The sequence below is a fragment of the Talpa occidentalis genome, unplaced genomic scaffold (genome assembly GCF_014898055.3).
Source record: "Talpa occidentalis isolate TD23 unplaced genomic scaffold, MPIMG_talOcc4v2.1 talOcc4.14, whole genome shotgun sequence".
Classification (NCBI taxonomy): domain Eukaryota; kingdom Metazoa; phylum Chordata; class Mammalia; order Eulipotyphla; family Talpidae; genus Talpa; species Talpa occidentalis.
The window spans coordinates 36,671,564-36,692,383 of NW_023601433.1; the positions used below are offsets into that span (position 1 = coordinate 36,671,564).

Consider the following 20,820-nt stretch of genomic DNA (forward strand, 5'->3'; position numbering starts at 1 on the left):
CTGTTGGAGCATTCCTTTAACACTTAGGCCATTTACACTCTGCCTTAGTGTTCACCTCCTGCTTGTACTGAATGTAGAGATTACTCATAGATTGTCACAGATCTTTTCTGAGCATTTCTTCTTTCCTGGGCATGCTATGACTTTCTATATTTCCCAGTATACATAGCACTTTTGAATGACCTAAAGAAGCTCTCCCTTGTACTTCCTTCCTGGAAGTATTTTGTGTGCCAGCTGTAATCCTTTGTCCCAGGTAGCTGTAGGTCTTCATTTGCCTTATAATATTTTCAAGCAATGCTCATTTACTTTCTAGTTGATTTTCAAGTTAGGTAAAAAAGGAAAGAGTTTCTTGTTAGTCCTTCTGGTAGTCCCACAAAGGTTGAGAGAGAAACACATAATAATTTGCAGATAAGGTCTGCTCTGCTCTCTTTCCACTACCCAAACACCAGGGTCCCACATTGGGAACATAATCTGTATAGCATATTTCAGACTTAATAGCATCCCTGTTTGTGGGCATATATACTTCAAGACTGCCATTGAGCTGGGGAGGGAATGGAGCAAGGGCAAATTAAAACACTATAAAATTTTCCCACTGATTTTAATTTACCTATTTCCTGTTTCAGTGTTTTTTGCTGTAAATTTATTTTCCAGAATTGTCAAAAAGTTGATTCTGGCAGCTTCTACTTTTTTTTTTTAATGTTTCTGTTGGAGGGATGGGTGTTCTGCCAAAATGGCTATATATTCTGACATTTTGTTGACATCACTTCTGATCCTAACATTTATATGGAATGCAAAAGACCCAGAACAGACAAAATAATACTTCTAAAGAAAAAGTTAGAGGACTTACACTAGACTATACTACAAAGCTACAGTATCATAATAGTGTGGTACTCATGTAAGGGCAGAGGTGTTAAAACAGTTCAATGAGGGAAGGATAATCTTTTCAACAAATGGCACTGGACATGAATATCCATATGCAGGAAAGTACACTTAAACCCATTCCTCACAACTTAACCAAATAATAACTCAAAATGAGTCATACACCTAAATGCAAGAGTTAAAAAACCTGAAATTTTAGAATAAAACAGGAGAAAATTTTCATGAACTTGGTGTAGGGTAAGTGATTTTCAAGCTTTTCTGCCCTCCCGCCATTAGGATAGATGATGGATCCTTGTGGTCCTGAATGCATGTCTGATGACAGACACCTGGAGTAGGGTGTGGGCATGCATAAGTGGGTACACCTGGGCTAAGTCTGGGCTTATATGGGTGGCGTCAAAGGGATGCCAGGAGAGCAGAGAAGCAGTGAGAACGCGAGAGAAGGCCTGCCAGCCTCCCGGCCCCCTGGCATCTCTGCCTGCCATGTACCAGGTAAATCCCAATAAAAGCCTGCAAAAGCCACTGAGGGCTTCAGGACCCTTTCCTCCTTTACTCTTTCTGCTTGGATCATAGAGATCCTGCCCTGTGGCCATTCTGCCACCATACTTGGGTTATGCATAGATTTCTTAAATGTCCCCAAAACCACAAATTATTTGTAAAAGTGAAAACTGATAAACTGAATTTTTTTTTTAAATGATGAAGACGTCATAGTCTTTTTTCTTTTTTTAAGATTTATTTATTTATACAAGCACTGGGTATAGTCAGAAGCGCAGGAGGGTAAGAGAATTCACCAGAGCCAGAGGGGAGAGCAGAGCAGGCAGACTGAAGAAGTACACTGCTGAGGGGAGCAGCAGGTAGCAGGAGAGGTCTGCGCGCCATGTGGGACCCTCGCCCCGCAGCCGGGGATCGAAATGGCGCTGCAGAGGCTGTGGGCAGCTTCGCAACCCAGCGCTCAACTGCTGCGCCACCAGGGAGGCCCTGATAAACTGAATTTTATCCAAATTTTAAACCTACATTAAGACCACCACTAAGAAAATGTAATGACAAGTCACAAATGGGGAGAAGATATTTGCAAACCATTTATCTGATAAAGAACCTGTATCCAGAATGTATAATGAACTCATAATTATAAAAACAAGTGACCTAATTCAAAAATGGGCAAAATACTTGAATTGAAATTTCAAAGACATACAAAGAAACATGAAAAAAGTGTTGTAACATCACTAGTCACATTAAGAAAATGAAATTTAAAACAAGAATATAGCACTTCATACCTACAACCAAAGACCAATAACAAGTATTGATAAGGATATGGAGAAACAGGAACTCTTACACATGGCTTTATTAAAGTGATAGTCACTCTGGATGTTTTAAAAAATTAAATATAAATGTGCACTATAATCCAGATATCCTACCTTGAGGTATTTATCCAAGAGATTTGAAAAGATATATCCATGTAAAGACTTACATACAAATGCTCATAACAGCATTTTTCATAAGCTCCGGGAACTGAAAATTATCCAGGTGTTCAAGAACAGATGAATGTGGTACAAATATATAATGGAAAACCACTTAGCAATAAAGAGATGAAGTACACAGAGTGACATCAAAATATTACATTAAGTGAAAGCCAGATGCGAAGGACCACATCTGAAATATCACAAGATTTTTCTTATGTGAAATATTCAGAAAAAGCAATCCTATTGAGACAAAGCAAATTAATGAGATTGGGGGTGGGAGTAGGGAGTGATTACAAATGGACACTAATGATGTAGAAATTCTAACAGGATTATGGTGATGGTTGCACAATTCTTTAAATTTGCTAAATCATAAAATTATATTATTTTTATTGAGGTATAATTAACATAGCATATTGACTTCAGATGTACAGTATAATTTGACATAAGTCTAGTTAGTATCTGTCACTATATGTGCTTATAAAATTTTTTTTCTTGGGATGACTTTTACAATCTACTCTTACCAACTTTTAAATATGCAATATAGCATTATTAATTATAGTTGCTATACTGTAATTTGTATCTCCATGAGTTATCTTCATCACTGGAAGTGTATTCCTTTAAACCACTCCCACCTCTGGCAATCATCTTTCTGTTCACTGTACCTATAGGTTCTTCTTGTTGCTAGTTTTTTTTTTTTTTTTAAGATTACATACATAAGTAAGATCATACAGTATTTGTCTTTGTCTGATTAATTTCCCTTAGAATATTGCCCTCAAGGGCCACTTGTTGTTAACAGTTTACACACACACACACACACAAATTTCTTAATCCATTCATCCATCAGTGAACACTGATTCCTATTATAAATAGGAATTTTAAATAACACTGCAATAAACATGGTAGTACATATCATGTTGAGCCAGTGTTTTCATTTTTTTTTTAATAAATACTCAGAAGTGAAATTGCTGGGTCATATACTTATTCAAATGAAAATCACTTAAAAATAAAAATAAAACAAAAATAAAAACAAAAACAGAATAAAAAATAAAATCAGATCAGAAGTCTGTAAAGTAAGGAAGACAGATGGTTGGATGCTGTGTATAAATGTGTCCCAAATCTTATTTTCCTTCTTACGTGGATTCTATAAATGTGAACACACATTTAGGTTAATAGTATAGGTTGATGTTTCCAAATAAAAATTTCCTTTAACCTTATAAAGAAAATAAGTGGAAAACAAGTTACAGAGCAAATAATTTTCTCTTCCCTAAAATTTTGGAAGCATTTTCCAAACAGGCAATCTCTTAGTTTATATGCTGAGTCTAGTGAAACCATATAGAGATTCATGATCTCTCTGTGTCACTGTGGATGTTAATTCACTGTCTCTAATGGTTGAGTCTATAAAATAATGCCAAATGCCAACATCCCAGTGATATTTTTCCAAAAGTATACTAGCCATGATATATAATGAGAACTTCTGAATTAATAATCGCCAAATATATTCAGGCAAACTGGAAATAGCAATTTAGTCTACAAGTTATATCTTAAAATATTCAAGATTAAAAATATTCAGTGCTTTAAAAAAGCCTAAATAATACAACAATGTATACTATGAGGTTTCCCTTGTAAAGGGAAATCTCACATTCCCCTCCTAGTGATCAATATTAACTGTTATATACCCTTACATATTTTATCCTCACAGGGTTGTGAATTTTCTTCCTCTCTCCACTCCTTACACATGGTGCTATACTATGGAAAACATGTTCATATGCTAACATGTCCAGTCATCCTTATAATTGTTTTCAAAGGTTTCATAAAACATGGATATTCATGTGCTTCCAAACCTGCAATTACATGCAAAATAAGAAAAACATCTTTAAAATGCTTTTCATAGTGAGACTGCTGATAGGTCAAATATAGACTGTAAGAGAAATTGCTTCCCCCAAATCATACTGTAGTAATTTCATTCCCACTGGCAGTACTTGGAAGTACCTATTTCTCCAATACTCTTGGTAGCATTACTTTTACCTTTTATAACTACCAATCTGCAAGGTAAAAGGTGGTATTTCATTGTATTACATTTTCTTGTCTATAGGGGAAGGTCAACACTTTTTCACGTCTTAGGCCACTGACATCAAATTTTCGGTGGCACATTGACTGTATATATTATCTTGCCCACCTTTCTATTAGTTGTCATGCTCTTAATTGTGTGTGCTTTTTAAATACATTAGGGATATCTTGAAATGTTTTTTCTCCAGTTTTTGTACTCAGGTTTTTAAAAACCTTGATTCAAATACTGGATGGTGTCACTAATATGTGGCATGTAGAGAAACCAAACTAAGGATCAGGTAAACACAAGCTTACAATCTAGTCTTTGAAAGTTGACTCCAGGACTGAAGCATCCAGAGGAGGAAAAGGAAGCAGGGAGGGAGGATTAAGAACAGAGGAAGGGGGCCTCCCCGGTAGCGCAGCGGTTGAGCGCTGGGTTGCGAAGCTGCCCACGGCCTCTGTGGCGCCGGTTCGATCCCTGGCTGCTCCCCGGCCACTGGAGGAGGGTCCCACATGGCGCGCAGACCTCTCCTGCTGCCCGCTGCTCCCCTCAGCAGTGTACTTTGGTCCTTCTGCCTGCTCTGCTCCCCGCTCTAGCTCTGGTGAATTCTCTCACCCTCCCGCCCTTCTTTCTGACTGTACCCAGTGCTTGTATAAATAAATAAATAAATCTTAAAAAAAGAAAAAAAAAAAGAACAGAGGAAGGAAGCACAATGGACTTGGGGGACTTTCTCACAAAGAGATTTGGTGGTGGGTGCATTAAGGTGGTGATACCCAATGTGGAGGGAGAGGGACTCTATAGCTACCTCAGTTGAACAAATACATAAATTTATAAAAATTGCTTTGTTCATTGTTACATAAAACTTTTCATTTGGCCAAAACTATTAATTTCTCTTTGGGGTTTCCAAGTTACCTATTTTTCTTTAGATTGCTCCCAAATATCTTCCTTTATTATTTTCATTACCTAAAACTTTGATAATTTAGGGTTTTATTGCATCTGAAAATAGGTTATGTGAGATTGTTTTTCTATTTAATGCAATCTGTTCCCAATGGGGAAAAAAATGCCATTTTTAGCCTGTATTAAGTTCCCATATATGCTGCATCCATTTCTGGAATATCTAAACTATTTCCTTTATGAATCTGTTCTTTCCCATGACAATACCACATACTTTGATTATAGTAGTTTTATATTAGAAAACCTCCTCTCAGCATGTTTCTTTTCCAAATTTGTATTAGGAGCTCTGGCACATTCATTTTTCCACCTTAAAATACTATTGTCCAGTTAGAGAACCCTACATAAGTAACTGGAATAGAATCAAATATGTTCACTTGTGAAGGACTGGCATTCCCACTCAACTATGTAATTCATTCACACACACACACACACACGTTCACATGGACACATATACACATATTTAATAGGCCTCCAGCCCATTGAAATATCTTTTTTTCTTTCTTTTTAATGTTTAATATGGCTCCATTAATCTTTTTTTTTTAAAAGATTCATTTTATTTATTTTTGTGTAGAAGAACTGGGGTGTAGACCAGAGATATGGGGAGTGAGAGGATTACCCAGAGACAGAGTGGGGAACAGAAGAGGCAGATTGACTGAAATACACTGCTGAGGGGAGCAATGGGCTAGACAGGAGAGGTCTGCTGCTCCATGTGTGTTAGCATCCTGATTGGGGACTGACCTCATGCCACAGTGGCTGGCGATAGTTTGATAGTGATGAGAAAACCCTGTGCCACCAGGGAGGCCCTGAAGTACCTTTCTTGCCATCAATTTCTGGTTTTAAAATTTTGAATATGTACTTTTTGTTTCAGTAATTTTTCTGTGCTCTCATTATGCTTCCTTAAGAACAAATATACTCATTCAGGAAAGATTTGTAAAATACAGACAGACCTGTATCTGAAAAGAACCTCTCTTAGTCAATTTAATTAGCAAAAAGCTCACTTTTAAAGAGAAGCAGTAGAGAATCACTCAAAATCAAAAGCAAGTAAATTCTACCAACAACAGAAAAGGTTAGACTTTTTCGGTAAAAAAATAAGAGCACTCCTGACTTGGAGTATGGGGTCTATGTAATTAAGTTGAACATAAAACTATGTTCAATAATGTAATGTTTTTAGCCGACATAAGAACGTGGACTTTAAAATGCTTATTCTAATAGTACTTTTGGCTCTGAGTAGTCATTTTGGCTCTGAGTAGTCTATCTAATTTTGAACTCTAAGTAGCAAGAGGAAAGATTAAGGAGAAATAAAGGTTCATTCAATTTCCATTAGTATAAATCAAAATTATTTATTATGTATTAAATATAAATTATTTTTACATAATGGTCATTATTGATCAGTGATGTGCTTGTCAGATCACCGGTACTATCCTTTTACTTATGGAATCCAATGGGCTGATTTTTTAAGAATTTTTCTTGAATGAAGTATTAACAAAAAATATATCTAATGAAGATAAATGATATATTTAGATGTTTTCAAAGATTCTGTTTTGATTTCTCCCCACTTTATTACCATATACTACAGGGATAAAGCTCCTTCCTATATATACCAGCATTACTATTACTTTTCTCATCAGAACAGAAACACAATACACAAAGCATACTAGAAATATTTGGTTATTTTTAATCAGCTATTGATGGTATCATAAATTTAAGTGGCATCTAATTTAAACATTTAAAATAGTTCATTGAAGGGTAATCTACAACACAGTATGTTAAGCCTAACTGTCAAAATGAACACCTCTCTTTTTAAAGAAAGGAGAAATAAAGGCATGATCAAAATTATGACCAACAATTTGGGTTCATTTGTACACATTATTTTGTAGGCATATTGGCAGGCACAATGTTCAGAATCAATCCACTAGATTTAGAAAATTAGGTTATGATAAAAAAAAGGAAGAATATACATTTCAGAGTTAATATCTAAAATTAAAGAAAAAATACCCACCAAATTATCACAACAGATCTTTAATAGCTAATATTTTTAAACTTTAAGATTGTTTTAGGAAATACCTTTTCTCTTTGAACATGTAGTTAAATGCTCAATGTGTCAAATAATTTACAGAGAGAAATAAGTTTTGTGTTCTGTACAAATTAAAGAACCCATGAATATAACTCCTCTCCACCCAACCTCTACCAAAACTCAATTTTGCAATGGTCTCAGCAGAAAATAAACAGCTCACAATTTAAATGGAATTTATAGCATTACAAAAATTTACAGAACTCCTTTCCATTTTTTTTTTTGTAACAGAAAGATTTCAATGACAGACTTTTATGATCAGAATGTAAAAATATCTGTGCAAAACTGCATTATTGTTACCATTTAATAGAGGTAAAACCTAAGAACACACAATGACAATAATGAATAAAACTACATTGAAAGTAATTCCATTTTAGATTTCAAACATGGGTTATACTATTACTATACATGAAAAGAAAATGTGGCACCACGAGCAGCAGGAGCAACAAATGATTCGGCAATTATGCCAGCTAAGGAAGCTGACACTGGAATATGCCAAAGTTTTACTCTATACCAACCAGCCATCTTAAAAGACTGGAAACAACTGTAGGGCTTAAAACTCACTTCAATGTCTTTATTCTTGAAACTTGAAGTTCATAAATGAAACATTTAAGAAAGTCCTTTTCCCATCTCAAGGAGTGTTTCTTGCTTGCGCCAATGGAAATCCTTAGAAGAGTTGAATCATAGACTCTCTGGATTTACCTACACCAATCCATTTAACTGGTAGGGGAAAAAAAAGAATAAGAATAGTGTTAGTTCATTTGCAACATTCAGTCATTGGGATTACAAGATAGGAAGTCTCCCTAGTTTTCTTAGTGTCAGCATTATTCCCTCGGTGCCTTTGGTCATCTTTCTGTTCTGGTAGCAGATTATGCCAATGTCTAAATAGAACATGCAATCGAGACAGTGTAGCACAGGGTAGCTGGACTTATTGTTTACTGTTTTGAGTGCAAGACAGTTAAAATTCCTCAGTTCCTAGTAATTAGGATAGTAAAACATTGGTTCAAGTCAACAGAAACCTAAAGACTGTTGATCAAGTTTCTGATTAGAAAAGATAAATGAAAGCTAATGAAGATACTGATGTATCACTTTAAGTTTTATCTCTCAAAAAAGTAGAAATATCTGGAAGAGAATACTGTTTTATTTATCACAGTCTTAGGAAATGCCTGCTGTACTGTCTGTGGGAGTCTCGAATCATCTACAAGACAGGGGTAATGTGTGACACTGACATTGTTAAATTTACTGTTGTTTATACGTCAAAAAATGTTGGCCGAGGGCCTCCCCTGGTGGCGTAGGCAGTTGAGTACCATGCTGTGAAGCAGTCCACAGCCTCTGCAGCCATGGTTTGATCCCGGCCGGCCAGCGAGGGTACCACATGGCACGGCGGACCTCTCCTGTCGCGCCCACTGCTCCCCTCATCAGTGTATTTCATCAGTCTGCCTGTTCTGTTCCCCACTCTGCCTCTGGTGAATCCTCTCACCCTCCCGCAAATCTGGCCTGTACCCCAGTTCTTGTATAAATAAATTAAAAAATCTTAAAAAAAAAAAAAAGTTGGCTGAGAGCAGTGAGCAAACATGCTTATTAAATTTGACATCAATCTGGAAGGGCAGCTAGCAATATTGAAAGCAACATTCATGTTTTAGATAACCCACAAATACAAAAGAACCACAATACAAAATCAAAATAAAAGCATAATAAATTTTATATGGAGGATATTTCCCACTCAATTCACTCTTTGTCTCTCAAACCTCCAACACGTGGAAATAAAAGAAAAAAAGCAATATGTTAAAACAAACTTCAGGGGCCTCCCTGGTGGTGCAGCAGGTTGAGCGCTGTGCTGTGAAGCTGTCCGCAGCCTCTGTAGTGCAGGTTCGATTCCCAGCCAGCCAGAGAGAAACCCTCATGGTGTGGCAGACCTCTCCTGCCTCGCCTGTTGCTCCTCTCAAGAGCAGTAACTTCAGTCTGCCTGCCTGTTCTGCTCCCCGCTCTCTGGTGAATTCTCTCGCCCTCCCACGCCTCTGACCTGTACCCCAGTTCTTGTATAAATAAATCTTAAAAAAAAAAAAAAAAACAAACTTCATATAACTAATTCAACTGTAACTTGCTTTGGCCGAACTCCCTGGTCAACTTACATTTGTTTTTGAATAAAGTTTTATTCTTTATTCTTCTATTCTTTTCAACTGAATTTCCTATTGTCTGTTCCCATTATTTTCTAATCAAGAAACTGCCCACCTCTCAAAAGTGTTATAACCTAATTGAAAAAGCAAACTACAGACCATTTTTAGTGGTAGTAAAGATACAAAAGAATGTATTATTAAGATGGTGAAAAAGGGCCTCCCCTGTGGCGCAGCGGTTGAGCGCTGGGTTGCGAAGCTGCCCGCAGCCTCTGCAGTGCCGGTTCGATCCCCAGCTGCTCCCCGGCCACCGGAGGAGGGTCCCACATGGCGCGCTAGACCTCTCCTGCCGACTGCTGCTCCCCTCAGCAGTGTACTTCGGTCCTTCTGCCTGTTCTGCATCCTGCTCTGACTCTGGTGAATTCTCTCACCCTCCCGCGCTTCTGACTGTACCCAGTGCTTGTATGAATAAATAAATAAATAAATCAAAAAAAAAAAAAAAAAAAAAAAAGAACAACCTTTTAAGATGGTGAAAAAAAGAATGAATGCTGTTTGGTTAAAAAAATGAACAGAATTAAGACAGTCAAAAAGGGTGAGAGGTAATTTATTGTCTTCAGGTGCATATATATTTAAGGAATAAAATCATATCTTCACTGGCATTTAAATAAATCATGAGCACTTTACAAATAAAGATCTTTCTTTGATCTTATTTTACAGTCAGACAGTTAATTTGAAATTAGAATAAGTAAAGGTAGTTATAAAATGTTTATGCTCACCTGGAATTTTTAGCTCATCTTCAATAAACCGAACATAATTTTGAGCATTAACAGGTAGTTCTTGAAATGTCCTGGCATTTGATATATCTGTATTCCATCCTGGGAGAGTCTTATACTGAACTTCAACTTTATTTAAAACTTCTTGGTTTGCTAAAAGTTAAAGAATATATATGTTCATGGTGTATACTGGCTATTGTCAAACAACTCTGTGATATATAGCTTAGGTTCACAATTTCTTATCGACATCCTTGAAGCCAAATAGTAGAATTAAAAATTTTTAGAATTTAGAATGGTAAAAACAGTGCAAAAGATCCGGGGTAGTATTTTTTGATAAAACATATTTCTGGGGCCTCCCCTGGTGGCGCAGCGGTTGAGCGCTGGGCTGCAAAGCTGCCCACAGCCTCTGCAGTGCGGGTTCGATCCCCGGCCGCCGGCGAGGGTCCCACATGCACGCAGACCAATCCTGCAGCGCCCGCTGCTCCCCTCAGCAGTGTATTTCATCAGCCTGCCTGTTCTGTTCCCCGCTCTGGTGAATTCTCTCACCCTCCCGCGCTTCTGACTGTACCCACTGCTTGTATAAATAAATAAATTTTAAAACCAAAACAAAAACAAAAACATATTTCTGAAGGAATAGAGGGGGATTCACTCTAAGCAGTTTAAGTATTTGTCCTAACTACAGAAATATCTATAATAACAACATATACTATTAGTGCCAACATCAATGTAAGTCAAGTTTTTCAGCCAAATGATTTTTGGTGCCAAACTGAAAACTTTCTAGAACGTTTTAGATTTCTGTACAATAGGACTAAGTATTGTCGATCTGCAGATCTACAGCAATCTCACAAAAAGACTTGCACCTTGCTTCATCTGAGAAATCTTCTACTGTTTTTGCGACTCTGTACAAAAACCAAGTTGGAAATTTTCTTTATTGTCATAATCATTTTCTCCAGATGTCCCCTAACAGAAAATGATAATATACTAAAAATATGTAAGAGCAGTTTCTTTGACTAGAGCTAATATAGTAAAAGCAACAGTACACAGTCCAGATTTTTCTGTCCAGATTTTTCTCTTCAGAATTGAGACACTCATTTCCAAAGTTGTGGGAGTATTGCCTGCTGACAACTCATAGTTCAGAGTCTCTGCAGAATCTTCCTTAAACACAATGAAGGAAGCTTCCTTTCCAGAACAGCCCAATGATTTGCTAATGTGGAGTTATAAAGAACCTGGCTACTCACACCTTAATTTGGGACAACTACAACGGCCATTCTAGTCCCAGACCACCCAATGTAATTCATTGGAGGATTTTTATGTAATTACATTTCACTTCAAATCTCCCCCTCACATATGTTGCTCAGAGCACTTATCAACAAACTATTGATATTTGTATGTCATTCTCTATATCAAAGTTTGTTCCCCAGGGAATTCAATATAAGGTAGTGGTACCAGGAGTTGTATGAGGAAGGAGGTTATAAAATTAAGAACTTGGAGCTGGAAACTGGCCAGCAGGCTGGCAGTGAGGACCATCTCTGATGACAGGTAGAAGATGAACTATCTCTGGCACATTGCAGTTGTTAAAACTTTTATGGAAGGTGAATTGGGATGCTGCACTGGTAGAAAGGAAAGCACTGAAAATAACTGTAGTACTGAGAAACGAGCACAATGGAACAATGGAACTGGATGGCTCTAGATGAATGCCATTCATGAACTGGAAAAAGACAATGATAGATTGATGAAAGACTGTGATCAGTTTAAGGCAAAGTGTGAAAGTCAAAGGGCTTCCGTGGCAACAGCTCAAGTCCTATGGCAGAAGACAGAAAGGTGATGACAATGCTCAGGAATTAATCACATAGACAGCAGAGCTCTGGAGAAAGCTGAATTCTCCAATCCAGCAAATCTAATCTGCTATGACAAGGCCAGAGTCCTGTTTGTGGAAAATGTGGTATCCTGAGATTTTGTATGGTACATCTCATCTTGATTTGCACACTAGAAAATACTGAATTCTCAGATTCACTGAACTCTTTAGGTCTGCATAATGTCCTATTACTTCCTGCTAAAGTTTAAGGCTTCCTCTTGTTTGAAAATAAAGCAGAGGTCTTTAACTTGCAAGGCAGCATGTGCCCCATTCCGGATCTACCTTTTTATCCATGCCCTCCTGACCAGCAAACAACATATAGGTCAAGTTACATCATAACTTAGCCACAGAACACTGGGACTGCTCAGGGAGAAGAGGGACTGTATTATGATGGATCTGTCCAACTGGGTTAATATTTACCTGGAGGAACCAAGGAGTATGTATGGAAATGGATCCTGGGGGTACCGGTTCAAGGTGAGCAGTAGATAGTGGACTATAAAGTGGAATAAGCAAGTGTACTGATATGGGAGTACTCCCCCATGACCCATAACATAAACATGTTGAACGCATACCACTAAATTTGTTCTAGGCATCTTAACCACACTAAATAGAAATGTCATCTGCTTGTGCTAAACGACAGAAGGAATCAAGAGACTCACACAAATGAGCGGGATAAGATTCCAGAGATCAAGCAGTGTTAGTAGAAGGTAAGAGGCAGGGTACATTGTGAGTCCAGCATTGCTAGATTGAAGAGATCACTTTACACCTGTTAACTCTCCTGGGTAACCAGCTGAGGCACCAGAAAGACTATTTCCTAAAAAAACACTTTTCTCAAGGGAGGGAGGAATGCCTACATAGAAGTTACTTTCAAAACAGGGAAGATGAGATTCAGAAGCAAGGTGGCTGGGCTCAGAGGTACCATTTGTCTTCTCTCCTATCTTCATTTTCAGCATGTACTGGCTAACACTCAGCACCAAATGCATAGCAGCTATTAAACAAATGCTAATAATAAGTGAATCTGCTTGCACTAGTCACAAAGGGAATCAAGCCTGTGGCTATACAGCATTAATTATACAGAACAGCTTTATAAAAGTGCTCTAATATGTTCAGTTTATAATAGTCTTTATACATAGTCTACAAAAAAAGAGTACCTGGGAAATGAGGTATGATTTTGTCATCTAACTTGTAAGCAACTCCAACTTTGATTTCTGTAAACATGTCCAAAATATCCAATTTGGTAAGTGCCAACCTAATTTTGGAGGAAAAGGCAATATTAAGACAGTAAACTCTCAAAGACCTTAGCATCTCACTTGATGGAGAGTAAAAGGAAAATCACGCAAACTGAAAAGTTTCAAAGCAATTCTGAAAACTGGTTCAAGGAATGTATTTTAAATTATGGCACACATAACACATTAGAAGAAAATAAAAAGATGTATTTTCCTCATAATATAAAAATGAAAACTGATCTACCAGTGAATTACTTTTCTAATAATAACAACAGGTTTTTCACTGATGTGTCCACATACTCTTCCTCAGTTTTCGTATGATGAATCAACAACACATATTTGTGGGAGAGCTGCTAGAGTAAAAGATGAATTCATTTTGAGGCTCTGGAACACAACAGAACTCAAAATTCCACAGTGATGACCACATTTACATATATGCCAGCAACCCTCATTTTTTCACCCTGGTTACCATCACCTCCACCTTTCTGGTCAGAAATTGTCAAAGGAGAGTGAAGAAATGATACAGTAAAATTTGAAAATACTGACTGGAAAACCTGTGTAAATTAGATAAAATATTATGTTTTGGAATTCTCATCCATGTTATTTTTTTAACTTTTGTTATTTTCTAGAAGCTAAGCCTACTCAATACATAATGTTTACATAATGACGTATATGTATTAGTAGCAATTAACTTTTACTGATCATTTTCAGTGAACCAGGCATTATACTATATGCTCTTACTACATTTCTCACCTAATTTTCAAAACACCCCCTTTGAAGTAGAAAGTAACATTATCTAAGTTTTAAAGATGATGAAAACAGTCACAAAAAAGTCAACTTCCTGAAGTCACACAGAATGATGCATGATATCTGAGATTTGAACACAGAAGTCAGACATCAAACCCAGGCACTGAACCACTGTTGCATTGATTTCCCTCTGTATATACACTCATGCTTATTCTTTTTCTCTCTATCTACCTTACTTCCCTGTATACTTATATGCCTGTACCTGTAAGAATATTACAATTTTTTTCTCCCTATGTCGGATGTCTAGGAAGATAAACTGGGACACGTCTCTTGTGTATTTTTCTCCTTAGCTCCACTTATACTTTGAATTACGATTCCAACTTGGAGTCTAAACAGTGAAATTTTTCCATCATAAATACTACCTCAAAACTGATTTGCATGAAATCAATGTGGTCATGAAATGTCCCAATATGTCTTGAAATGTTCTGCGGTATACTCACGCAGTAAATCCATTAATCATATGAGCGTATTTGAGCAAAACAAGATCGAGCCAGCCACACCTCCTTTTCCTTCCAGTAGTTACACCAAACTCTCCACCTCTTGTTTGTAACAATTCTCCAATTTCCTAGAGTACAGAAAATAAAATTCCATGACTAGAAAGAATACTAATGCTATAAATCTAGTGGAATGATATTTAAGTCCATATTATAAGTCAAAACCTCTTTGAGATCAACATCTTTCAGTGTTGATGAAAGACTTCCTTAGAGATGAAGGATTTTATGTGAGAGAGGCATATCATTTGGAATAGATACATTCTTGCTTTCATTTTTTACCATGTTTTTAAAAGTCATTATTTCTTTATTATATAGATGACTTTGTAAATTTAGATTAATATACTAAACAAACCTAAATACTGTATGTTAAACATAAAGTTGTTAATTTGATATATCAAAATTGTTAGTATTAAAATAGACAAGATAAGCACCCATTTATAATAAAAACTCTTAATGGGAACTGAAAACCTACATCAATATAATAAAGTCCATATATCACAAACCTACAGTCAATACTTAGTGGTGAAAATCTGAAAGCTTTCCTTTTAATAATCAGTAACAAGACAAAGATGCCCTCATCTGTTTAATTCAGTATTAGAAATTTTAATGACAGCAATTAGATAACAACAAACAATAGCGATAGAGCTTGGAAAAGAAATTAAACTAAGATTATTTGGAGATATGATACTACATACAGAAAATCTGTTTTCTCTAACATCTGTTGTAACTTGTCATTTCTGGTTCTACTTATTAGTCTTCTATCTTTCTTAATGAACCTAACAAAAGGTTTGTCTATTTTATTTATCTTCTCAAAGAATCAGTTTTTGGTTTCATAGATCTTTTGAACCCACCTTTTTGATTTCGATATCATTTATTTCTGCTCTTTCTTTCCTTCTACTGCCACTTATTTGTTTACTTTTGTTCTTTTTCTAGTTACTTAAGATGTAAGTTTATTTATTAGAGGTCTCTCCTGTATCTTGATGCAGACAGACCCATATTGCTATTAACTTTCTTCTTAGTATTGCTTTTGCTGGCCTCAAGGGTTTTAGTAGCTCATGTCTTTATTTTTGTCAGTATCGGCTATTTTAAAATTTCTCCTTCGATATCCTATTAACCCAATATTCACTACACTACATGTTGTTTAGTCTCTACGTATTTGAGGTTTTCCGACCTCTTTTGTGGTTGATTTCCTGTAGCAGATATTTTCTGTAGCAGTTCTTGTCTGAGGACTCTCTGCCTATGTCTATGCAGACATTTCTTTTAATAAAACTTTCCCCTTCAAAAGCAGCAACAGCTCTCTGCTCACCTGTCTATGCAATTGTCTTTTCCCCCTTCTTACTTTTCTCATAAACCTGCCCTTTTAACATGAAAAAAACAAAACCCAGTATTTCATGATTTCAATCTTCCTGAATTTAGCCACTCGACTTGCTGACCCAGTATATATATGGTCTATCCTTGAGAAGGTTCCTTTGTACATGTGTATTTGTGAAGAATTTATACGTAGCTTTTGGGAGGTGGAGTTCCCTATAAATGTCTGTTTAGGGCTCATAACTCTTGTTGCCTTGCTGATTTCCTGTCTGGTTGGTCTATCCATTGATTTAAATGCAGTGTTGGAGTCTACTACTGCTATTGTGCTGCTATCTTTGTCTGTTTTTAGGGTTATAATAGTTGTTTTTATTATTTTGATACTACTTCTTTTGGTGCTTACATATTCATGAGTTGTGTTTTGCGTGCTTAATCATTATGTAATATCCATCCCTTCTCTTGCTAAATGTCTTAGCTGGAAGTCTATTTTATCTGATATAAGTATAGCCATCCCTGCCTTTTTTAGTGTGCTTTTTTAGTGTAGGATGTATTTTAACCTTTAACTTTCAGCCTATGTTTATTTTTGGACCCCAGATGAGTCTCCTGAAGATAAAATAAAGTGGAGTTTTGGTTTCTGACCTAACTGGCCACTCAGTGTCTTTTAATTGGTGAGTTTAGATCACAAAGTGCTGCAACTAACAATAAAGGTGTGTGTACATTTAAAAAGATATATTGCTTGATATGTCTTGCAAATTAATAAAAGCACAGAAGCCAAGTATTTGTTAAGGAAATAAAGGATAAATATTGATTTTAAAACTTTTTGAATTAATTTACTAGGGAATAGGCTTACATTATCCTGCTCTGTAGGAAAGGCACCAATACCAACTCTCGTCGTATAAGCTTTCACAACTCCATATACTTCTCCAACATTTTGAGGAGGCATACCCAGTCCAGTGCAAACACCTCCAACAGTACAGTTTGAGGAGGTTACAAAAGGATATGTTCCTAAAGACAGAAACAAACATAAAAATATACAAATAGTCATACATTATTTAAAAATAGAATTAAAACAGGACGGAAAATAACTACTTTATTTAAAAGTAAAATAAAACAGAATTACTATAAAAATTCTGCTCAGGGGCCTCCCCTGATGGCGCCACGGTTGAGCACTGGGCTGTGAAGTTGCCCGCAGCCTCTGCAGCGCTGGTTCGATCCCCGGCCACCGGCAAGGGTCCCACATGGCGCGCCGACCTCTCCTGTCTCACCCACTGCTCCCCTCAGCAGTGTGTTTTGTCGGTCTGCCTGTTCTGTTCCCCGCTCTGCCTCTGGTGAATTCTCTCACCCTCCCGCGCTTCTGAATGTATCCAGTGCTTGTATAAATAAATAAATAAATAAATCTTTAAAAAAAAAAAAAAAAAATTCTGCTCAAAATATATTCTAGGTGTTGGACAGATTTGAACAGAATTTGAACATAACCATAACCACCTCTCAGAGTCTCAAAATGTTTTATTCTTGATTCTTTTGTCTACAATCAGATATTAACAGGTGGTTAAAGCTATAACTGCAGAACTTGCTTATACTGCAGTTTCTCAAGTGCTCGCAGAGTTTACCAACTCAGTTCGGTATGGCAGGTACTAACCTAACAGATTGCTAAATAATTAATGCCAAAACCTTAGTATTAGTCTACTATGTAGCTTTGTAATCTATATATTTTAATAATCTTCCCTTAGTTTAAAACAAATTCATTATACTCCTTTGATGTGAATATTTAAAGTACAGCAGCAACCTGTAACATTTTCTTACCTTTTGACCTCTATTATGGGAATAATCCCAGAAACGAAAGAGAAAATTAAGTGGTATATCTGTCCCCCAGAACTCCTCTTCATATTTAACTACTATGCTAATTAACCAACCTGCTTTCTTTTCATGTTTACACTATGTTGTTTCTCTTTATTTCATGTTTAGATGGAAAGTTCAACAAACTAATCCAACAGCTGTGTGAAGATGTTAAGCTTTAACTTTTGGAAAAAGGAGGGAATGCTCTAAATACATCCAGAATCTCATGTCCAGGAGTTAAACAGACTTCTACGGACCATAGATTATGCATATATTACATGCATATAAAATCTTTTGATATTATAAAAAATAGCTGAATTTAAAGAAAAAAGGTCCTTCCATAGGATTCATCTAATCATCTTATAATTCCAAGGAAATGAGATCAAGAATTGAACCCTGAGTCAAATAATGAAAATCATAATTTATAGAATACCAAAGCCATTGAATTCAAATAGTGATTTCATTTTTCTAACAAACTATACAACTTAACACATGTATTGTATTCTCTACAATATAAAAGCTTTGTTTTAAAACCCTTAATGCTAATATTAATTATTTATATCTTAAGTACCTTAGGGTTCAGTGAAGCTCCTAAGTCATATTTCACTTACCAAAATCAATATCTAGTAGTGCTGCATTTGCACCTTCTACCAAGATTTTCTTTGGTGGTCCATGTAGGGCTTCATATAGGAAATAAACTCCATCTTTCACCATTGGTTTTATCCTTTCCATGTAACCCTATATACAAAGGCAAAACCCAATTTCAATGCATACTAATAAATTTACAATATAACCAGTATGAGTAAAAATTACCTGCTTTATGACAATGAGAAGTGACAAATGCAATGTAGAAAGTGATTGGTGGGACTCCCTGGAGGGGTTAAGTCTCAGTGCTACCACCTTGACGGCCCACCACCATGGCCTGCGTTCGATCCCCAGCCTGAGTTCAATCCCTGGCTGGGGAGTTGACCCACATGGTGCTCCCCAGCACCTGTTTCATCTGCTATTTTCCTTAGAAGTGTATTTCAGTACATCTGACTGTTCTGCTCCCGAATCTGTCTATGGTGACTCCTCTCACCCACCTTCCACCTCTGGCCTACACCCCAGTTCTTCTATGCAAAAATGAATTTTAAAATCTTAAAAAAAAAAAAAAGGGAATTTTCTCTACCAACTTGCATCAGGGTCACTCTCAAAATGTGCTCAGCCCACAAATTACATTGTCAAGAAAGCATAATAAATTATTCAATAATTTTATTAATATCCTTTTGCTATTGTATTCTACTATAGTAAAATATCTCAGAAGTATTACAATTAGATAATATCAAATACTATTTTTAATATGTGCATTACAACTTTCTCAAAACATATTTCAAGTTTTAATACCACTAGATACTTTTAGAATTCAATTTAAAATGTAATATATATAAATAAGAGCTTCCCCATGCCTATCATATCACTGCAAAAAAACCCTCTAGTTTCAACTATATATAAATACTTAGCTGCAATAGTATGGGAATTCTGAGATTTATTCATGAACATACTTGAGAATGTTATACACATTGATGAAAATATGGTCCTTCCTTGGTCTAGTCTCCAATCTTGCACTTACTCCTGTTTTAGCCTTTTTTTAAAAAATCAATAAAATGACAATACTCTTTCATCATGTCCCTTATCCTTAAACATCTGGTTTAACATGTATTACCTATTAAGAACCTTCTTACCCAGCTGTGTTTATTATATTCATCTATTTTACATTTACGAGTAACATTCATAAACTAGAACTTAAAAGCCATGCACACAACTTTAACACATAAATATTTCCAAGTTGCTAGCAATAATTGAAAATATTTGTTGCATGAAAGAATGAAAAGAAAATGGCAAAAATTAAAAGAAAATTTATTCTAAGCAACAATCAATATACTGAAATCCATTTGGAATGTTCCTTGGCATTTTGTTTAGGAATTTAGTGAATGGATAGACCTAAGATGTGCAGCCCTTCTTAAATGGCATAAAAAGGTGGAAAATTCCTATTCAGACATGGACTTGATGTTCATACTCTGTTGCAGTAATAATCAGATATGTAAGAAGCAGTGTGAAAGACTGTGGAGGAATGGGAGGCTGGAGAAAATCAGACACTTCACTGCTGACTAACACAGACACCGAATAGTTGCCAACTGTGGGCCTAAATTTGGTGAATTACCTTGTCTCTCAAGAGTACAGAGCTAAAGAGAGTGATCCTATGAAGTATCATTCCTAAATGGGCTGGTGAACTTTAAAAGTCATCATTCCTCACTCACCCCATTGTTAAGCTATCTTCCTCATTGAGTGATTTTTATATAATGCAATCTAGTCTTTTTTTCTCCTCAGAATTATTCAATAGCTTTTCATTATCTCCAGGATACAAACTAAACTCCCTATCATTGTCCATAAGACCAACATAAGACATATATTCTGGTCTCTACTTATCTAACTTTTTCTTTAGGTGCTTTACTCCTGCTCTCCACTAAATAATTTGTTAAAGTTACTTGATCTGAATGAACTCCAATATACCTTGTACCTTTAGTCCACTAGGCTTTTAGACTTAAAAAGGACAAACAATCCACCTGAGATCCTACCTTGAGTTTTTGTAATTCACCTTCAATGTCTATTTCCAAAGTGGGGTATATTGATTTATACTGATTAGCCAGAACTTTGAACCTGAGAAACACAGATAAATGAAGACATTAGATCTGTTTAAGAATATTCTAATATCACACAATTCAAATGGTTTTCTAGATAAGTTGTTCTAATAACAAATTAATCTCCAAACTGAAATTATATTCTGAGGAATAAAATCTACTGTAGGATATCAGCCATAAATAAATGATATACTGAAAATATTTTTATTCAAGTTTAGAGATATCAACAATATAATTAAGGTGATACGGGGTAAGGAAACAGCTGAAATCTGTAGCCATAAGACTTACATCTGAATTAATTGTATTACATTTAGTGGAAAACAAAAG

At 36.1% G+C, this 20,820-nt stretch overlaps 1 protein-coding gene across 4 annotated transcripts in view; it reads right to left on the reverse strand.

Annotated features, from left to right (window-relative positions):
• ADSS2 (adenylosuccinate synthase 2) overlaps positions 1–20,820 on the reverse strand; it is a 75,428-nt gene that overhangs the window by 21,972 nt on the left and 32,636 nt on the right. For 2 of the 4 annotated variants that reach the window (XR_008551765.1, XR_008551766.1), the window contains exons 7-14: positions 20,431–20,512; positions 18,427–18,553; positions 16,830–16,984; positions 14,621–14,745; positions 13,299–13,396; positions 10,296–10,445; positions 7,970–8,125; positions 4,016–4,174 (exon numbers count right to left, since the gene is read on the reverse strand). Coding sequence is in view for 1 of the 4 variants with exons in the window: in XM_037510307.1 (XP_037366204.1) it covers positions 8,073–8,125; positions 10,296–10,445; positions 13,299–13,396; positions 14,621–14,745; positions 16,830–16,984; positions 18,427–18,553; positions 20,431–20,512 (790 nt within the window). In the remaining 3 variants the exon portion in view is untranslated. Of the gene's footprint in view, positions 1–2,146; positions 3,475–4,015; positions 4,175–6,986; positions 8,126–10,295; positions 10,446–13,298; positions 13,397–14,620; positions 14,746–16,829; positions 16,985–18,426; positions 18,554–20,430; positions 20,513–20,820 lie in introns of those variants that run through there. The other 2 variants (XR_008551767.1, XM_037510307.1) reach the window with 2 other exon arrangements.